Source organism: Antrostomus carolinensis, unplaced genomic scaffold (genome assembly GCF_000700745.2).
Source record: "Antrostomus carolinensis isolate BGI_N321 unplaced genomic scaffold, ASM70074v2 scaffold5084, whole genome shotgun sequence".
NCBI lineage: Eukaryota > Metazoa > Chordata > Aves > Caprimulgiformes > Caprimulgidae > Antrostomus > Antrostomus carolinensis.
Genome location: NW_010309977.1, coordinates 1 through 20,696, shown reverse-complemented (window position 1 = coordinate 20,696; position 20,696 = coordinate 1). Strand labels below are relative to the sequence as shown.

The window sequence follows — 20,696 nt, the reverse complement described above, 5'->3', positions numbered from 1 at the left end:
CTTTCCTAGCAAAGGTGTGCCAAGACCCTCCTCATCCCTTTCCTCATCACCTAGAGGTATCGCTTCTTCCTTCTCTCTGCTCAGCTATGACAGAGAAAGAGGTGATTCCCTTTGGACACCAGCCTGCCCAAAACACCCTACTGAGCTCTGTCAGATCAGATCAGCAGAATCAACTTCGCACTAGGCTCTACTGTAAAATCTTGGAGCTTTGAGCTTTGGAAAAAATAAGTCAAAAGCCACATAAGGTAAATCACCACCTTGCAGTCCACACAAACAAGAACATTATGAGTGCTTGCTCCAGCCCTACTTGCCTTTGCCAATGCTAGTTGCAAAGCAAGATCAGCACTCTGCTCATTAGGTCCACTCTTCATGGCTACAGTTGTTCATAACTGTAGCATGTAACAAAGACAAAGCAGAGTAAAACTTTGCATTAACAGCAAGGAAACTCAAGCAAAATTAAAGAAAGAGGACTTTTAATCCATTCTACTACACATAAATCCTACCCAACATTAGGAAGACAAAGCAGAATCTGAACTCCTGGCATTTACACAGTATTTTTTAACAATGGAAATATGAAGAGAAGACCCTAAAACAATTCAAAAAGAAAGGGACTGTTAGAATGCTCAGGGTTTGTGTTTCAATGAGCTATTCCCTAAAGAACTGGTATTGGTAGACTATTTCAGGGAACCAGGAAATAATTTTCCTTAACCCTTGTGAGTCGTACTTCACCGCATACTCATTATTTTTCGTACAGCACAGTACACAAGGTACTGGATTGTTGTCTTTGAAATCGTCAGGAGTCTAACTCAAAGAAATAAACAGGATTAATATAACACCATTTAAATTACAAAAAGAAAATTACATTTCACTAATTATCTAATAAGGTTAGAGTTTAATACTTGCATTGCTGAAGAAATTCACAGTTCTTTAGAAAATGTCAAAACATGTATTTAAATACTGACAAAAAAAATATCAACTGGTTATTTTCACTTTTCCTTTTCTAAGCTTAGAAAGGCAATACCCCTATGGATCAAAAGGCCAGATAAATCTTATTAAGTACTAGGTTTTCCCTTTTGTCTAGTGCTCTCTCCACATTCCATCATTTCAGTCCTTTGAAATTCCTTTGTTCTGCCTGTGATCAGAGTTTCCAGGGGAAATCTGGCATTGGATCTAAAGGGAACCCCACACCACTGAAGTATTCCTGACAATTAATCATTTGGTAAATTATTTCTTTCCTTTCCCCCTACCTCACTTGCCACCAGTATTTCCAGAGATAAAACTTCCTGTAGCATCAAAACGTGTCATCTTGACGTTTCATGTACACACAGAAGTTACGTAGTTTCTGCAGCTACCACCCGAAAATTCCTGTCTGTCAGATCGATATTTCAGAATAACAACAAGAATTTTCTCTGTATTCCTTCTCAGCCCATGTCTATCACCAAAGCCTACGTGGATGAAAGGACAGTTTCAGCTGGGAGAAAGCACACCACAGGACTGCTTCCCTTGCACTGTCCTGGGAGCGTGAAGGAGCAACAAGTCACATCTTCTCTGTAAAATACCATTTGTCATCCTACCCACTTCCTGGTGTTCATTTAGGACATAAACTGCTCATCAATAAATGTAAACAGGGAGAGAAAGTGTGCACCCAATTCTTACACTGATTGCCCTGTTAACTAAATATCAAACAATGGGATGTACTTATTTTGTGCATCTACAGAAAAGATGTCTTTATCAAACCAGGAAGCATGATGATCCATCCATAATGTTGTGCTTCCAGAAGAAGCACATTAAATACCACTTTTTATCCACTTTTTGTTGGATCTTAATACACACAAACTGTAACATAAAAGAAAAAAATAAAATAAAAACATTTTTATTTAAACTCCTCTAAAATCTGAAGCTTTATGCCAATAATGAATGCCATAGAGGGAGGCAAAGTAGTAAAAAAGGATGCTGTTTTATTTATTTTCATTGTGTTTGGTGAACATCTCACTTTAGCGACCAGGGTCCAAGTGTCCCTTCCAAGTGGAAGCCATCCACTTTCTTTCGAAGACTCTTCATGTACCATACTCATACAACACGCTTATAAGGAAAGAGAATTTCTTCCAACAATGGTATGCATTAATTTATAATATTTTCCCAAGATCCTTTATCAAGTTTCAGTTGTAGGTCAAATAATTTCTGTTTTGTAAAGATAATCTCTGCATTTAAAATTTATCGGTCCTTCAGAGTTTGGTTCTCATTAATGCTCATCATTTTCACTGCTCATGAAATACATCTCCACAAGCTGAGCCATTCCTACTTGATATCAAGGATTCCTACACACTAACTTGATCTGTTGCAATTATGAATCATCCGATGGAGCCGTAAGTTATGATCTTCAATGACCACTAATGAAAGCTGCCTAGCAGTTAAAATATCAAAGCAGCATATATCAGCACACTTTAGAGCACGAGATAGACTCCCAGTGTTGCACTTCTCTTATATTTATTATATACTGTAAATTACATCTCAAGCTGCCTCCAACACTGACAGCCCTGTACTCCAGAGCAAACCACCAGGTTTTAATAACCACTCCTGACAATCTTTTGATCACTGGGGGTGGGGGGGTAGATGAAAGGCAAGGCCGCCTGCTGCAGGCAATCTGCTCAGTCAAAACAAAGGGGACTTCAGAGAGAGACAGAGATGCATCAGGTGTTAATCCCAAATGAACATCCAGGAGTGCAGCCTGATTGACTCACTCTCCATTTCCAGCCAGAAAAGGGTAAGAGCCTGCCAGTGGGCTCAGTCAGGATGCACGCAGGAAGGGAAAGGTGCTATTAGCTAGGTATAAAATATTTTGATTTGGAAACCTAAAACCTTGGAAAGTCATTTTAGGTTCTTCCTAAATCACTTTTAACTCATCATTCAACTACCTGATTTTTCAAATACGCTGTATGGAGCAATTTTTGTCGGCGTTTAAAAGAAGTTCTCTCATTCAAACATGGCAGTGTAGCAATCTGCTAGGGGAAGAAGCAAAAAATAATATTTTTAGAGCTTTCAAAAAGTGGACAAGAAAGTACTTTGAGGAGATTACTTGGGAAAAACCCTGCATTGAGTAGAGGTGGGCTGGATGATCTGACAGAGATCATCTCCTCCAACTTGGGTCTGAACAAGAGCATGTTAACAACATCAGCATCGGAATACAAGTTCCCACTACACGCCTTCAGACATTCACTAAAACATATTTGGTAGGAAAAGTTTAGGCATGATGAGCTAACACCAAAAAACCACTTGGTTTGGGGGAATATAAAAAGAAGGACTGCTGTTCTCTCTTTAGTGTTGAATTTCTTCACGGGGAAATAAAGAGGAAGGGGTCTGAGGGCCTGACAGACTCCTGCTATTTTTCTTTTCCATTTCTTCAATAATCGAACATCTATCACTAACCACCACTTTCTGTGCATTAGTTTAACCCTTGTTTTATTTTTTTCTGTTGCTTCAATCCTGTAACAGATTTCTCTATAGATTTGTGCAGAAACCACAGCAGCGCTCTCTGAAAGCAACACAACAACCAATGTCACATCACTTCAAGTTATTTTTCACAGCCATGGAAAGCAAACATTTTACTTGGGGTCTGACAGCCCAATGTGAACCATTTTTCCTTCTATGATCAAAACCTCTGCATTAAACATCTCTCAGATGGGGAAACTGAGAAAGGTGGAGTATTGCAGGGCCTCTGATCAAGCTAAAACGAGAGTGTTTATAGAACTTGCAGAAACAAGAGAAGATACAAGTAAAAAAACCTCCATGCTCACAAGCTCAGTGGGACCCAACCACATATGAACTTCCCAGGTTCCTTCTTACTCAAAAAATCGTTTGACGGGTTGGTGGGTAACAAGGGAAATAAGGGTTAACACTTAAAAACTATTTGTGATGCTGCAGCTCATTCACATAAAATCATGATTGTTACTGCTTGACAAGCCTGAAACAAAATGTGGAGTTGATAAGGAGAATACCCGGCTCTACCATGGAAGCTGGCGGCACATCTCCCAGCCACCCTCCTCCTCCTCCCCACCATGCAGGTGTTCAGGATAACTAATTCCTCATGGAGTTTTTTTCCTCCTTGAAAAATGAATTACAATTTTTACTGGCCCAGCAAGCTATAACAATTACAGCCAATATATCTTGAGAGAGGAACAAGGTGTTGGACTTTTGACAATCAGCACCATGCATTCTTTCATAACATTTACTTCAAAATTCAAAACACCCTCAAACTTACTTTTTCCTACTCCTTTCACCCCATTAGGTGACCTTAAACATCGGGTAGTTCATAAAACTATAAATATACAACAAGCATCACCTCATTGCACAGGTATAAAAACACATCAGCGTGACTGCAACTGATGACTCTGTGGCTTGGCCATTATGGTATGAATTGTGTCAACTTGTCCATTTTATTTCCTGTAGTCCAAGTATTGCTGATTAACCCATATTTGCAAAAACAACTGTCAAAATGTTGCCTTGAGACCATCACTACAGTGAACTACAGCCTCATCTGCAGGCAATGGAGGTACCATGAAGATTTCAAAATGCTACTACATTTGTAAGCTTCAGCTGACCTTTCTCTAGATTAGTCAATATTTGCTTATCTAAGTAGGCTTATTTTTTTAGAATTTTTAAAGTTGCTTTGTGAGTACTGCTCAATCAAGTAATAACAGAAGAGCAAAATATCATAAAAGTTTAAGACTACAGTTATCCTTCTGGCAGGACAGAGATAGTAAGTGGATTAAAAACTGGAGGAGAGGTAGCTCTATTTTGACTTTAGCCTGGTGCCCATCACTGCAGTATCCAAATGACCATCACAGTTTGTCCTAAGACAAAGATCACACACAAGGTCCACAGACTGGAAACCAAACCCAGATCCTGAATTTCACCCCATTATTCTAACACCAGACCCATCCTTCCTGCCCATTACAACTACACTTCTAAGGATCATCACTGTCAAGAGAGGATGACATTAAGAGCAAAAGGCAGCCATCAGGTCAGACCTTGAAGGGATGGGGATGTTAACTGGTCTTACATGTTCTCTCATTCTGTTTAACATATTTACTACATTTCTTGTTTTCAGCTAACTTCAGCTAAGATATTCCATCCAGTCTGCTTCCTTTTCAAGGTACCATCAGTCAAATCTAACCACATCATTTTATCTCTTGGTTACTAAACTCAAAGCATTTTAAACATCCTGCTTTCATCTTTATAGCTCTCTCCCACTTTTTAACCGTGCTGCAGTTACAGAAGAATGTACTTGACATATAAAACGTGTGTGTGATTCCTGTAACATTTTAATGCCGTGTATTGTGTTGTAAACATCTCTTCATGTTTTATCTCCTTCTCCATAAATCAGAGGCTAGTATCTTAGAAGTCTCAAAAATGACATGTTTTCTCCATAATATAAATGTAAGACTACTCCTTGAAACGAGTCAGCTTTCAAAAATCATCAAAAACCAGAGCTACAAAAAAGCAGATTATCAACTAACTTAATAGAATTTTCTCCCACTCCATTTCTATGGCAGAATGAGCATAGGATGGGAAAAAATACGTTACAAAATTGGTCTTCACCAATGAGAACACCAATGTTTTGATTATTCTTTTTTGTCTCTTGTAAAGAACAACACTAAGGTAAAATACCTTCTTGTGTATCCATACCAATATACAACACTGAAAGAAGGAGGAAAGCAGAGAGTATACAGGAAATTATATACTGGGAATAATTATTTGTTTTATTCAAGATTAACATGCAGTGTTTACAAGACGAAACCCCAGAACATATTTCCATTTCCTTACCATAACGGCAATTAGTAAGATTGATCTCTTATAATGAGATTTTCCAGTGGTTTTGGCTAGCTTAGTAATATTACAGTAAAAATGTGTCTCAGTCTTTTCCTTGGTAAATGCATAAAGAGATTTTTTTTTAATTAAAAACCACTGTAAAATATTTATTATTTTGAAAAGATAGAACACCAATAAAGAACACCTGTCTAAAATAATTTTAAGTTACTTCAATGATGGAAAAAAGAAAGAGTGCCATTAGAAAAAGAGAAAAAAAAAAGTTTTAGCAGGTGGGACTGAAAAGTGGTGACATGTTGTAGTACAATACTGAAGGGCTGAAGGATGTAACACAGTGTTGCATGATGTGGAAGAGAACCAGGGACCACTGGATTAACGTGCCACTAAAATGCTAGATGAGGTGTGAAGTACAACTCTGAAGTATTGTGATACCAAGGAGTGAGGCAGAGGCAGAACTGCTGGTAGAGGAGCAGAGAAATAAAACGCTATCTTTCCTCTGGCACCTTCCAGCAGGAGTTGACTCCCTTAAAGCCCACAGACCCAACAGGCTCTTCAGGAAAACCCAAGGAATATTTATTCAGATCTCTAGAATTCATAACATTTTCCACCAGCCTGAGAGATTCTGTTTCTATCAAACTACTGTCTAACATAAATTATTCCAAGATACTTTTCTTGACGTTTTCTACACAGAGGTTTCTAGAGTGACCTTGCTGTAGAAGAGGCACCACGGTTCCCCCCAAAGCAAGCTCAGGCTCAAGCACTTTTTGTCTGTATTTTCCAGGATTTGTGTTTTTTCAAATGCAACTTTTTCACTGTCCTTTTGAAACAAACAAACAAAACCCCAACAACAGCCAAAAACCATAATAATTAAGTTATTTCTACTTGCATTGGGAAGTATAGCTAGAATTTAGAATTTACAGGTTGTGAAACTTGTTAGTAAATGCATGCCTTTGGTTGATAAATATCCAGATTGTAGTTCTATAAACAACAGAAAAACACCATGTTGACAACTCCCAGCATTTTTTAATTATTGCTTTCTTGTTAAGGACAGTGAAAGTGGGGCAAGAACCTCCACTCTGGCAATTTTTTGTAACTTTCTAGCTCTTGTGGTTAGGAAAAAAAATGTTTCAAGTATGAAATACAGCCACCTGAAACAGAGAGAGCAAGTGATAATTAAAAGATTATTTTAGACCCACTTTGTAAAGAAACAAAATATGACTCCTTGGTCTCTGTGCAGAGTCCTGGCTCCCTCCCCAGTAGTGAATGCAACTTAAATAGTTAATTCAACTTAATTCAAGGGGGGTAAACTGGCTTCAGCTCCTTCCAGATTGCTAAAATGAAGTGGTTGAGAGAAGGAAAAAAAAAAATCCAAACCACAGAATCTGAACAGTTAAAAGTTTGTATCAATATTTCCATGAATACTACAGAATCTCTATTACATTTTCACAGGACCAGACTCCTCACATCCTGTCCTAAATCATGGGGAAGAATCTTATGCAATCGACACTTTACCTTCCCACGACATATTTGAGGGCTGTAAATTGTGAACACAGATTTATCAGGCAAATGAGGAGTGGGAAAGACGAGTTGCCCTTAAAGATGTACAGATTTATAGCAATATGGGAAGCGGAAAGACGGTTATCATATAAAAAGGTCCTCAAGGGATAGCAAGGAGCAACAAGGGAAGCATGAGTCATGAGCTGCCAGAGAAGAGGATGCGTATGGGGAGCAATGGACAGAGCAAAGTAGCAATAAAGGAAGTTCTGAGTCGGATACCCAAGCTTACAGAATTGATCAAAAATTGAACTCCCAGACAATTCAGACACTGCACCAACAGCAACACCGGGAAAGGCACACTGTTTGACTGAAAGGATCTATTGATAAACAAGGTCATAGCCCACAGCTCTTGTCATTTGCTTTGTTACCAACTCTGCTTCTTTATTTTCCTTAATAAAACTAGTTGCCGTGAAGGTCTGCCTACACAGGCAAGTGCCTTCACATGAGCGAGTGTGAAAACTTAAAGCATTCAGCTGAGATTGTGAAAGACAGCTTTACACTTTGTGAGGCTGGAGTAAGCTTCTCTATTTAAGGGCGTATTAACAGCTGTTCCTATGGTGAGATAGCTGTGAATAAACAGTGAGTTATGAGCTCAAGCACAAAGTTATTGCACTCTTAGGTTTCCTTTCCCATCCCAGCAAACCTCCAAAATTATGGCACAGGATTCTGGGTACTCCCAAGTACTGCAAGATTTTTAAAAGTGACTTCCAAAAGTTTAACAAGTGGTTACTACTGGGACAAAATACAACACTGAGAAATACATGGGAGCTGAAGACAAAGAAAACCAGCTATTTGTGTGTGAATATCATCTCTAGGAAGATCTATCAAAATCTCAAGAAAGATAAGTTGCACAGGAGTCTCTAAACAAATAATTAATTCTCCTCTTAGTCCAGTATTATCCATATCAAAGGTGAAAGTAAACAGGACAGTAAATATTTCAAAGGATTGATAAGTGACAAAATGAAAAACCTGTAGTAAAGGAAAAATTTTATCAAAACCAAGAAAGCTTCACCTTAGTTATGACAGCTTTTCTATCCAGAGTTTGTGTGAAAAGTATGTATGTGACAAGCAAATGTATACTCCAGAAAATAGTGTGACTTTCTTAAAATTATTTTTCAAGGCTACCTAGTGGTTTCAAGTTAGGTAAACTACTTAAATATTTCCAAGCAACTGAAAGTCATGCAGCATCCTTCCTATTTTGCAGAGAAAAAAAGACACAAAGTTATCTGCCTACCCCAGTTTTAAGAAGAGTAAAACCTGTACTCACTTCAGTCTGAGCAAGATGTGTGCTTATGGGTACGATCTCAAAAAGCACATCGGGTGCCTACAGCTGAGCTGTTATAAGGTGTAAACATCAAAGAGCCCAACTCAATCTAGGTGACTCCAGGATGTAGATCACAGGAAACCCCCATCCCCTGTTCCATTCACAAGGTCCCACGACTCAGCCCTCTCCATCTTCCATGTGAATGCAGAAGGTGCTATCAAAGGTGGCACTTCTACTGCCACTTCTTTTTCCAGGACATATTTATAACTGAAAGTGCCTTGTGGCTACTATGCCCTGTAACTCCATTCAACACCAGAAGCATTGTTACCTGCTTACTAGTTAGGGTCACCTTTGGGACTTAGGAAGAGCCTAACAGCATCTTTGCTTCACAGCGGGGTTTCAGGCGAGCTGAGAGATCAGCACCAAGCTCCACAGGCACATTCACACGTGCAAGGGAGTTCAAGTTCAGGCACCTGGAACAACTCCAGCATGAAACAGCTACCACGACGGAGATTTTCAGTATGTTTTGTAGATGTGCAGGAGATACCCTGAGTCCAGCCCAAACAGAAGCACACAAAGCCCACCTAAAGTCCCACTACAGACACTTAGAAAGGTGCTCTGAGCCATTCTTTAAACACATCTGACAAGGTCATTCCATGACACAACCAAGGAACCAGGCTGGTAAGGCTGGAGCCCCAATGGCTATTCTTATACTCCAATTACACAGTTCTTCCTATGTCATTTTCAGTGACCCAGGCTTGGTATTATCAAGACAAACATTATTACTGAAAGGCTTAAAACCTCATCAGCTTAATTCTCAATAAACACACTGTGTCTAGCAACTATACTTTAATCCTCAGACATGTATTCCTTTCGCGGTGGCAGTTTTAGTGGCTCAGAGCTCATGCAGCAGCTGAGGGTACAGGCCTCCCTCCCAGTTTATGCTCCTTGGTGGCAATTCAGAAGCCAGGATACCAGTTTGTGGTACAGATGAAGAAATGCACTGACCTGATTGATGGAGTTGGCAGCACAGGACGCCAGTCCGGTTCCGAGGGAGGCGAGCAGGAAACAGGTCAGGTCAAAAGGGACCGGGGCCATGGCAAAGCCAGCAGACGCGGTGCTTACAACCAGAGCTGCAACACAAGCGAGAGCACAGTTCAAGGCATCAACACGAAACCATCTCCTTTCTACACACCGCTAAAGTTTTTAAACTCTGTAAGAACCCTTGTGCAGGTTAACTTTTCATGTTAATGTTAACTTTTCAAGTTCTATGAATCAAAGCAGCTCCAGGAACTATTAATACTAATACTCTACATAAAGAAGGCAAAGATGAGAAGGAGAGCTGCCAGGGATGAAATAAGAAACCCAGAAGCATCAGCACATTAGTAGAAGAGGTGAGAATAAAACTTGTGCCTGTATTCCCTATTTTATGGATTTGCTACAGAATCAAACTGCCTCACACAACACTTACATGAGACACATCTGTCCCAATAACTCAACTGCCACTGCAAAGCCCAACATGGAAGTAAAACAGTAAAAAAAAAACCAAACCTGAACCGAGAGATAAGCAGTATATCAAATTATAGCAGAGACTTAAGCAGTGCAGAAAGGCAAAAAGAGACTCGGGGCATGTAGGCTACAGCTGGTGAGGCCAGTAACTTCACTGTTCAGTATCTGCCCACACTGTTCCCATTTGCCATGCCCACTTCAGGCAGAAGGTACAATCACATCATCACATGGGCCTAGCAATATTGAAAGGCCTCAAAATCTGAGTGAATTAATAAAAATCCATTTCAGTTTTGCCATCCAAAACTGTAACATTAGTACAGCATTGCAAATCACATCCTTAAAATTAAAGTTACCCGAGTCTCGACCCTAATACTGCGATTACCCAAATAACAGGTCTTACGAATCTCACTTTTGCCAAGAAATAACGCATGAAAAATTTCTTATACTATAAAAGCTAGCACATTTACTGAATATCTTGCTCGTGACCTTGAACCTTACAATCTAAAATTAAAAGTAATTAAACAAAGTATTTAAATAATATTTTGCATGTAATTACATGTTCCAGACCTCAGATAGCTCAAGTTAAAGAATCAAAATGTTCTTATCTTCCCAATTCCTAGTGTCCTCTCAAGTTACATGACAAATAAATAACCTTTGCTGACTGGAAATACCTGGATTATCTACTAAGCAGTGTTACTTGAGATGAAAAATTAAATGTCACTGCAGACACCTGCCAGCAAGGATGCACATGCAAAGTGCTAATTTTAAGAACTGTGTCTGCGTAAGAACCTTAGGATGTAAACCTAAAAAGACAGCGAGGAAAATTTGCCGCTCATTAAAACTTTCATTTAAGTACAAAAATCCATTGGCAGCTGAATATTATTATAATAATATACATAATATTATGATACATATTAATTGTTCAGCCGTGTCACGGATTCGCAGGGTGCGATGGCTGCCGCACGGGCTGGCAGCGAGCGCGCTGTGCCGGGGTCTCTGCCCGACTCCCAGCTACGTCCCTGGCTCTGATCCCCTCCGACAGCATTGCCGAGGGCAGCACCCGGCTCTCACCACAGCGGCTGCTTCTAAAATACAGTGAAGCTACAATGAAGCCTTACACCTCTGAGAAGCTGTGAAATAACCAGCGATTCTGTAACCCCACACAGATACTGATCATTTCTGAAAGACTGGACCCCCATTTACTCTAGAAATACAACAGCATCTTGGGTTTCAAAACTCTTGGATACTTCTTAGTAGAACACACAAGAAAATATGAAATGCATTGGTTTACAACTTAGAGAGTGAAAAAATACACTGAAAAGATGAAAGATGACGGCGAATCAGTGGCATTCGCATTTCTAAGTGAGATTACATTCTATTTTTTGCATAATAAATCACACACTTCTAGACAAGAATTTAATTAAGACTTATCTTAGAGAGCACTTTACACCAATTTATTAAGGGAAAACACCAACTCATTTACTGAGGGAGGTGGAGCAGATTGGCAAACAGCCAGTGTAACATTACCATTACACTGACCTCAAAGAAATTCTAATACTGTACAGCTACAGCACTAATTAAAGCCTCCATTGATTTCTCCAGATTAATTTCAGCCAGTCATTTCAGTGTGACTTATCAGGATCTCATCAGAAAAGCTTGTAGTACATCCTCTCACTTTATCCCATGGAAACAGGTATTCTCAGTTGTTTGGGCAGTGCTCTGAACACAAGGCATTCCCTGCTTGTGTCACTGCCCGGCAATTCAAATGTAACACGTTAAGAGTAAATAAGAAAATATTCCCTTTGGACTGGGAAGTTTGTTTTCTTTTCTGTGGAAGCAATAATTTACTCTTTCTACTTTCCTCATGGAGGAAAAGTGTATTTAATTGAGATCACATCAAGGGAATGAGGTCATTGACTCTGTTTGTTTTTTAATCCCTGTTAGTTTAGTGCTTTAGGGGCCAAATTAACTTCATCTTATTGCATAATAGATGGAATTGATCCTTTCAAGATTTGTTGATGAGAGCTGGCATTACATATGCTCTTCAAAGGGAAGCCAGGATTTAAACTTATGATCTCAGCCTAAACCTAGTTTTCAACCTTTTAAACATCTTTAGCTTTAACAAATATTAACAAGGGGCATTTGTGTTCAATTTCAATGTAAATGAAAAAGAAAATACTAATGGATTGGTGACCAGAAGAGTGAATTAGATGTTTCTAGCATAAAAACACATTCAAGAAGTCTACAGTGTACAGTATTCTTTCTATTCCTCTTCAGCTTCATTGTAACACGATCTGATAAATCTTGATAAATCCCTGTATTGGTATTTATAGCATGTGAATCACTATGCCATATTTTGTTTACCTCCTATTAAAAAGTAGCCAAGTCAAAATAAAAGCATAGAAAGCCAAAGCAAAGCAATTCAGGTTTAGATATCCTTTCTACTCCTGTACTGATGATATACCAGTACATATGGAAGGACAAACCAAGTACATTTATACTTTAATTTGAGAAAAAATTTCACTGTTTTATTACAAATGTTTATAAAATCCTTAAAGGAAACCAGAATTCCAAAAGGTGATGGAATTTTCCTTCCAGTTTTCAGACTGGTTTCTGGAAAGCTAAATGTAGCATCAGCATTAGTGCTATATATCCAACCAATGTTTCCTTTATAAACTTAGATTTGTCTGGGTGTAGGCATATCTATGTTTTGTTGCAGATTATAATCTTCATGCTAAAGAAGGCCAGACTGCTGAAGCAAAATTAAATCTGGGACAATAATTTGAAACAAGTCTTTGCATCATATCGTATAAAACTCAAGTCCAATATTATGAACAGAGAAGATGGTAAAAGAGACTACCACTATTGAACAATTTAAAAATGCTCTGCAGTAGTACTTTATTTTTATTTCATTAGTTTTCTTTGTAGCATGGAAAACAAATTGCCAGAGAGCTACCACTATTAAGTTTTATTTCTTTGATAGGATAATAGTTACTGTTTTAATAATCACAAAATGGGAACTACTTTGACAGGCGTATGAAATATATTTAGAACTGAGAACAAATGTAGAATAGTAATAATCTAAACAATTAGTAGTGATAAATCTTTGTCAAAGTTTCTGGCTATATTAAAGCTACCATTTAAAGAATAAAAGCCATAATAAATGCCTAACTATTGCAGAATAAAGTGGAAACACACTGGAACTCCACTAAAGCAAATATGTTTTTTTACTGGAGTGGCTGTTACCAGATTTTTAGGTGAACACAACATAGGCACCTTATTTAGTCCTTGTTGCTCCATTACACAGCATGCTAGTTTAGTAACACTCAGAACCATTATGCAAAGCTGGATATCCATCATCTTCATTTTACAAATACACAACAGACACAGAGATGAAGCAGGATGTTCATGATCACATCGTAACTGTAAGCCAGCAGAAAATGTCTCAGGCTTCTGATTGCCAGTTGAATACTTTTGTGCTAGAGAATTGCTAACACACAGACACAAATTCATATGTAAGCAATACATTCAATAAATTCCAACTGTTTTCTAGTAAACAAGGCAGGATTATTTTCTTAAAAGGGGACATATGGAAAGAAAATGTTCATAAGTTATCACATTTGCTAACTTTGTAAGTCTTAAATGTAGGTCAGTAAGTCCATGACATAGAAACCACAATTTTGTAGCTGGTAGTCTTTACTCCTAGGTTTTTGTCCAATGTTGTCTAGCACCAACACAGAGTAATTCAAACTAGAAGGGATCTCAAGTGATCAAGTCCAACCTCCAGTTCAAAGCAGGGTCAATGATGAATTCAGGCCAGGTCCCTTGGGGCTTTGTCATCTCCAAGGATGGAAATTTCACATCATCTCTGGACAACGTGATCCAAAGTTTGACTGCCCTCATGGTGAGACTTTTCCTTTTTCCTTATGTCAAGCCAGAAACTCCCCCTTTTCAATTTATGAAACATGTTTTCTCTGTGCCAAGACTCAAATATTTTTAAAAATATTTGAAAACTAAAGCATAGATGCTTCCAGTCCTGAATTTTGGCACGTGACTGGAGAATGGCCACATCCTCCTGCCTGTGGAAGAAGGTATTAATGATCAGATGGTATCAAAACGGTATGTAAATCTTTACCTTAAAAACAAACATCAAACAAATTTATGGGCCTCCTCAGAGAATTGATTATCTCAGTCTCATGATTCTGTCCATAACATGCACATTACACTCTCATGAGGAAAAAGCACAATAGGTTTGATTCTAACCTGACCACAGTAAACCCTGGAACGACTATTAAAGATGACTAAATTACTCCAGATTTACAGAGGTGTAAACACCTCAGGCCGGTCTATTTTAGCTCTACGGTACAGACCATGACAAAACCAGATAATTTACTGTCAACTCTTCTTACATAACACTAATAGGACACTGGGTTGAACTCTTCAAGAGCTAGATATAACCAAACATCTCACATCCTCAAGGTGAATGAAACAGCAAAATCTAAGTTTACTTCGAGAAAGTTTCCAGATTTCTTGGTCTTTGGAGAAATAGTAACATACTTAAGTGGAGCAAAGGAGAGTTTCTGTTAAGACACAGACATTTTTCAGCAGTAAGGGCAGTAACACTCCACTGCATACTGCCCAGGGAAGCTGTATATTCCCTGGTTGGCTTTAAGAACGGACAAAGCAACGTCAAGCCAGGAATGATCTACCTAAATGTGATCCTGCCTCGAGGGAAAATAGATTAGATGACTTCCTGAAGCATCTCTTTGAGGTCCCCATCATTCTGCATGGATACTGCACACCCCAAACCACAGCAAGATACCAAGTGCAGAAGCCACTCTGATGAGATCTGAAACAAGTCTCCAGTGATCAGCACAGGAAAGCAATGCTCACCATGCTTTCATGGACTGACTATTAAAATGGACTTTGAAAAAAAAAAAAATACTACCAAAACTCTAAACCACCTTTGAACAGTTGGAAGGTAAAAGTGCTTTGCAATGAGATGCTGTAAAAGAATATAGACTTTGGGGGACAGTCTATGACTGTGCATATGATCTCTGGGTAAACAGCAACCAGTTAATACACAGTTGTGAATAAAAAAAAAACAATCTTTAGACAAATTAATATGCTCATGAACACAAATAAAAAATGTTAACTGTACTACATTAAAACACAGGATAAAGGAAAGTTAGATAAATGTTTGAAACATACAGGCTCTAGTAAAACTTTCCAAAGGAGATCCATGTTTTGGTAGCCTGGAGTTAGTGCTCTTCCAGGCACAGTAGAGATAGATACACTGAAGACAAAGCCCCTTCCTCAATGAGCTTGCATGCTAGATTAAAAATTCTACAGCTGTTTAGAAATTACCAGTTAAGTTTACATCTAACTCATGCTGATACACCCAGTTCTCAGACAGGTGCTATATATGGTGCTCTACATCTAGCTGGTTGTTTTCACCAAAAGACCAACATGCAAGACATCCTTTACTGCAAGAGCAACAATGAGAAAATCTCCCCAAACCATAAAGAAATATCTAATGAGAATACTCAAGATTTTTCATATCGTGCCTTCATCACACTTCTGCCAAATTAAAAACTGAAGTTTAATTTTCCTGTGTTTTTGCATATAGCTCATCTTAGTTTTCATCTGCAATCACTGGGAAAAAATATCACTTAAATGTAAACTTAAAATTAAGAAGACAAGACAACCTGAAATTCTTAATGTGTTTGCATTAGAAATTATTAGAATTTTCTCTTATTACTGTACCTTCACATCTCCTTTCCTATTTTCAGCTACACATGAACTTTGGGACAAAGTTGAAAACAGTGACATTTATAATTATGAGAACTTAATCAGATAAAGCATTTGGTTTCCAAGTGCCTCAATGGTAAGATACAGCTGTTCAGACAGCAGCCAACAGAGAACACCACAGAGCAGGGAAAGGATGGAAAGTGAACACAAAAAGGTAGATTATGAGACAAGTAATTAGAAGTTCCCTAATTGTTTTCCATGGCAAAAGAATATAAACAAAAATCTTTTCCTGTTGGTAAGGCAGAGCTTCTAATGGCAGAGTGACAAGAGCTGCAGTTTACATGAAGCAGGAGGGTATGGTAATAGCTAAACTCATTTCCTTTCAAAGGTGAATTACAGTTCAGAATACAAACAAACACTCTCTTTACTTCAGCAGCAGAAATAGAAAAGGGCATAAGGAAGTCCCATTTCAGGATAATGCTGAGTTTGTTTTTTTGTTATTTCATACTCTAAAAAGAATAAATAAAGAGTCTGTCAGAAAAACAACACAGGATATGAGATCTATCAGAAACTCATGGGTGAAAGCAACTGAGTTGTGTGTCACTTGTAACTTAAAAACTGACCTCAGAGAATTTATTTTTCTTTAAAAAAAAAAAAAATCAAAGAACCACACCACCATATTCTTTACAGAATATATAATTTGTCTAAATGAATGCACAAGTTCAAAAAAAAAAGCTAACTCTGTTTCCTTGCTATGCACATTACACCCAGTATTTTTCCTACTTGTCCTCTACGCTGCCTTATGACCAATAAAGACAAACCTCCTCCTACAAACCCCTCTTCATAGAATCACAGACTGGTTTGGGTTGGAAGGGACCTTAAAGCTCATCCAGTTCCAACCCCCCTGCCATCAGCAGGGACACCTTCCTCTAGACCACGTTGCTCAAAGCCTCATCCAACCTGGCCAAGAACACTTCCAGGGAGGAGCAGCCACAGCTTCTCTGGGCAACCTGTTCCAGTGTCTGACCACCCTCACAGTGAAGAACTTCTTCCTCATATCTAATCTAAACCTCCCCTCTTTCAGCTTAAACCCATTTCCTCTTGTTTTGTCATTAACTGCCCTTATGAAAAGTCCTTCCCCAGCCTTGAGGTTTTTTTAAAAAATAATGAGGAAGAACATTTGGATATACAGACAAGATCAGTTCTGTCAAGCCCAAAACATGAGGTACCCAATCAACACTGAGAACTATAAGGCTTTTTATTAGAGAAAAATTTAAATTACTATTATACCCTATATATGCTTTGTATGATTTTTCCACAGAGAAACAAACAATGAGAACATATATATTGCAAAACAAAAAGTCTCAAAAAGTAAACTGAATTCAGTAAACTGAATTTTTATTAGAACAACTTGTTATGGCAAAGAACAGTTTCATTATCAAGAATTTATTTCACCTGCTGCAGAGAGCACCCAGTAGGAGCTTAGGTAATTATATTTCTGTTCCTTGTCCTGATACAGACAAGATATAAGGATATGGTCAGATCATTAGAGTTTCTTTAGACATTAAAATATATATAGCACTACCTATTGGCAAAGAAGTAATTTATAGTTTTTAAGTGTTACTATTAGAATTAGGGAAAATGTAGTTAGGCCAGAAGGGAAACTGCTGGTTTGAAGATACACCACTATCATAGACTAGAAATAAAATTATACCTTATTTTATAAAATTTAATTGGTCACACTCAAACATTTTCCTTTGTAAGATGTGAAACTATTCAGATTATCTTTTGTTGGAACTTTTAATACTAATTTCACAATAAGCAATACTAAAGTGAAATGTAAGTAAATAAGCCAGAACACTGGTAACTTAAGCTAGGCCACTTTAAATACTTAATACAATGCTTGCAAATTCACTTCCTAATCCAGTTTAACCATATTTTTTATACTGACATTTGCTTATGACTCCCAAAAGCTGACGATACGATGCAAGCTCCTCCTGACTGTTTTCAAACAAATTTAATGGGAAAACTACTAAATGCTTCCATAAAACAACTTATCCCTGCACACATTTGATGGAATTGACCCAGCTATGTAAAGTGGGAATTATCACACAAAAACCTACACAGTACCAGTAACATGCTAAAGAACTCTGATATCAAACAAGATGCACAAAAGTAAAAAAAATGACCAGTAGTACCTGTAAGCTTAATTTTGGACAAGCGTGCCAAAATTCCTGGCAAATCATCCAGCCGTAGCTTCATTTCTTTCCATTGTCTGTCTTTGGATTCTGCTCTTACTGGGGTGACTGAATCTTCAGTTTCTGCTCCTGATTTCATTTCTCTCAACCCATTTCTGCCTGATGTCTCAGACAAAGGTTGAAGAACAGGTGAAACTGGTCTAATTTTGTGTATAATCTTTTTTTCTTGATCCAATCGCTGAAGCTCGCGAAAAGGAGATGTAACTGAATCTGACTGCGGTTTGGCTCGTTGGCTGAGGTCTTTGTTGTACTGTGTTACATACTAAATAGAATAAGAAATGTTAAGATTATATTTCTGTCCATTTCAGGTTATTAACAACATCAAGTACATTGCTATATTATTCTAATTGTTAGAAGAATTATTTCCTATGATGACATGACTGAGTTAGCCTGAATTTCAAACACTTATTCCACACGCAAAAGAAGTTTCTGAAGTTGGACAAGACGTTACAAAGGCAGCTTTTCATTACACAACTGCACCAGTAATGTTTACTTAAGCTTGACAAATTGCTTTTGCATAAAACTATTTCCTCTCTTGTAGTTTCAACAACAAACCCTATTTTATTCATATTCTAATCCACCAGAGAACATCATTTGATTTACAACTGAACAATTCACCTTTAAACAGAGGTACACACATGCTTATAACAACTCCAGTCTCCAAATATAAGCATTAAACGTTTTGTATCTTTAAGATATTAAAAAAAACCAAAACCAAAACCAAACAGAAAGGTGCCAGGAAAAACTATCTATGTCCTACAATATAAAATCATCTCCCACATTAGGCTATCAATATTTATCCCAAACTTTATGGTCATTTACTAGACTTAACAATCTTCAAGAGGAATTCAAATGAACATATATTGAAAGGAAAGTTATGAGACAGTTGTTCCCTCTGTTTCAGAGCTCTTAGAGAATAAAACACAAAATAAGAAAAAGAGCATTTAGCTTCTCCTATCTTTCTATTTTCTTTCATAAAATATTCTATATATTTCAAGCACAAGAGACAGGCATAAAAAGATTGGTTTTTAACTAATCATTTACACATTAATAATTATAATGAGGAAGAGGGATCTGAAACTTTACAACTCTGAATGAGTGATGTGAATACAGCTCAAATCAACAGGGGAAAAAAAACAATTTGAGAAGTGCTGGTGCTGCCCAGAAGTGTGGAATAAACCCCCATCTCTTACTTCATACAGGACTGAAGCTCAAAAATACCTACAGATGTACACGCTTCTTGTGGTCAAAGCAATCATTCACTGTAAGAGTTGTCTTATCCACACAACAAACAGGACACAACTCAGGGAAAAGCAAAATATGTCTTTTACTACCATCCTCTTTCATGTGATATGACTGTTCAAAGAAGAAGATACAATTTCAAGGGTTTGAATGATAATTACAGCTCTTTTAATACCTAAAACTAACAGCACACTATAGAAAGTAGTCCATTAAGTTAACGAGCTCAGGAGTCTTGATTTGAATTAATTGATTAACTCTTCAGTTGGAACACACTACCTCCACCAGTGAGTTCCACCTGTCACTTGTACAACTGCTGGTCAAGATTTGATTTGCTTATTGGCATTTTAACAAATAACAACTTTGAAGATAATTTCATTTTCTCAACGCGAGATGCGTGCTCCACTTCAAAGGCACAGAAAGTCCCCTGTCAGGTAGAGAACTCACTGTGACAGAAGGCACTGTCCTCACCACAGTGGGTTTCCTCCAACCTCAAATGTTTTAAATGCCAAGCACTTAACTCTGAAACAATGCTGAAAAGAAGCAGCTTGGAATTGCCTGAGCTTGGTAAATATGAAAATATTTACTGGATAAAAATTTTTTATCCAGTAAGCTCCATTTGGACTCATCACATGGGACAAAATGAATTAAAGAATGAGAAACATGGGGATAAATACACCCCCTGACTTACCATTCGTTTGAGGAAGTTAAAGTACTGAAATGTAATCAACCTGTCATTGGCTACGCGGCACAGATGCACAAACTGGCACGGTATCTGCCGTACTCCAGTGTTCTTCAGATGCCAGACAAATAATCCTATTGGAAGGAAAAATTAGAACATTAGATTCCGGTTCCTTCTCTGCCACTGCGTTTGCTTCTAATTGAGGCTGTGTGTATGGCCAGCTGTGGCACCGGACACCCCACAAACAGCAACCAGGGCTGCTCGGGTAGGGAGAAACATGTTTGCAGGCTTCACATGAAAAAACTGAAAGCGTGGGCTTGCCCTGATAGTTTGGGGGTTTTCTTCCAAATCTCCCAGCTCCAGAGATGCATTTTTAGTTTATTTTCCCACGACTACTTCTGAATGAATGCTAGAAATACAATTATCTTGGCAAAACGGCACAAGCAGCACTGAAAGGAAGCAGTTGACCTGGGGCAGCACCAAAGTCAAACGCACCAAGAGGACACCCCTGTGTGACACAACGCCTATACCGGTACATAAATAAACACACACAGATTTATACAAGCGCTGCGTGTCACTCTATAGAGCAGCGCCAGGGACCACTCACAGC

At 38.2% G+C, this 20,696-nt stretch overlaps 1 protein-coding gene across 1 annotated transcript in view; it reads right to left on the bottom strand.

Moving 5' to 3' along the window:
* COX10 (cytochrome c oxidase assembly factor heme A:farnesyltransferase COX10) overlaps positions 1-20,220 on the bottom strand; it is a gene marked incomplete at its 5' end in the record, with an annotated part of 103,073 nt that extends 82,853 nt beyond the window's left edge. Inside the window, 3 exons of the mRNA XM_010166241.1 lie at positions 9,656-9,780; positions 18,106-18,427; positions 20,096-20,220. Coding sequence (XP_010164543.1) covers positions 9,656-9,780; positions 18,106-18,427; positions 20,096-20,220 — 572 coding nt within the window. The remainder of the gene's footprint in view (positions 1-9,655; positions 9,781-18,105; positions 18,428-20,095) is intronic.
* Positions 20,221-20,696: the final 476 nt, after the last annotated feature.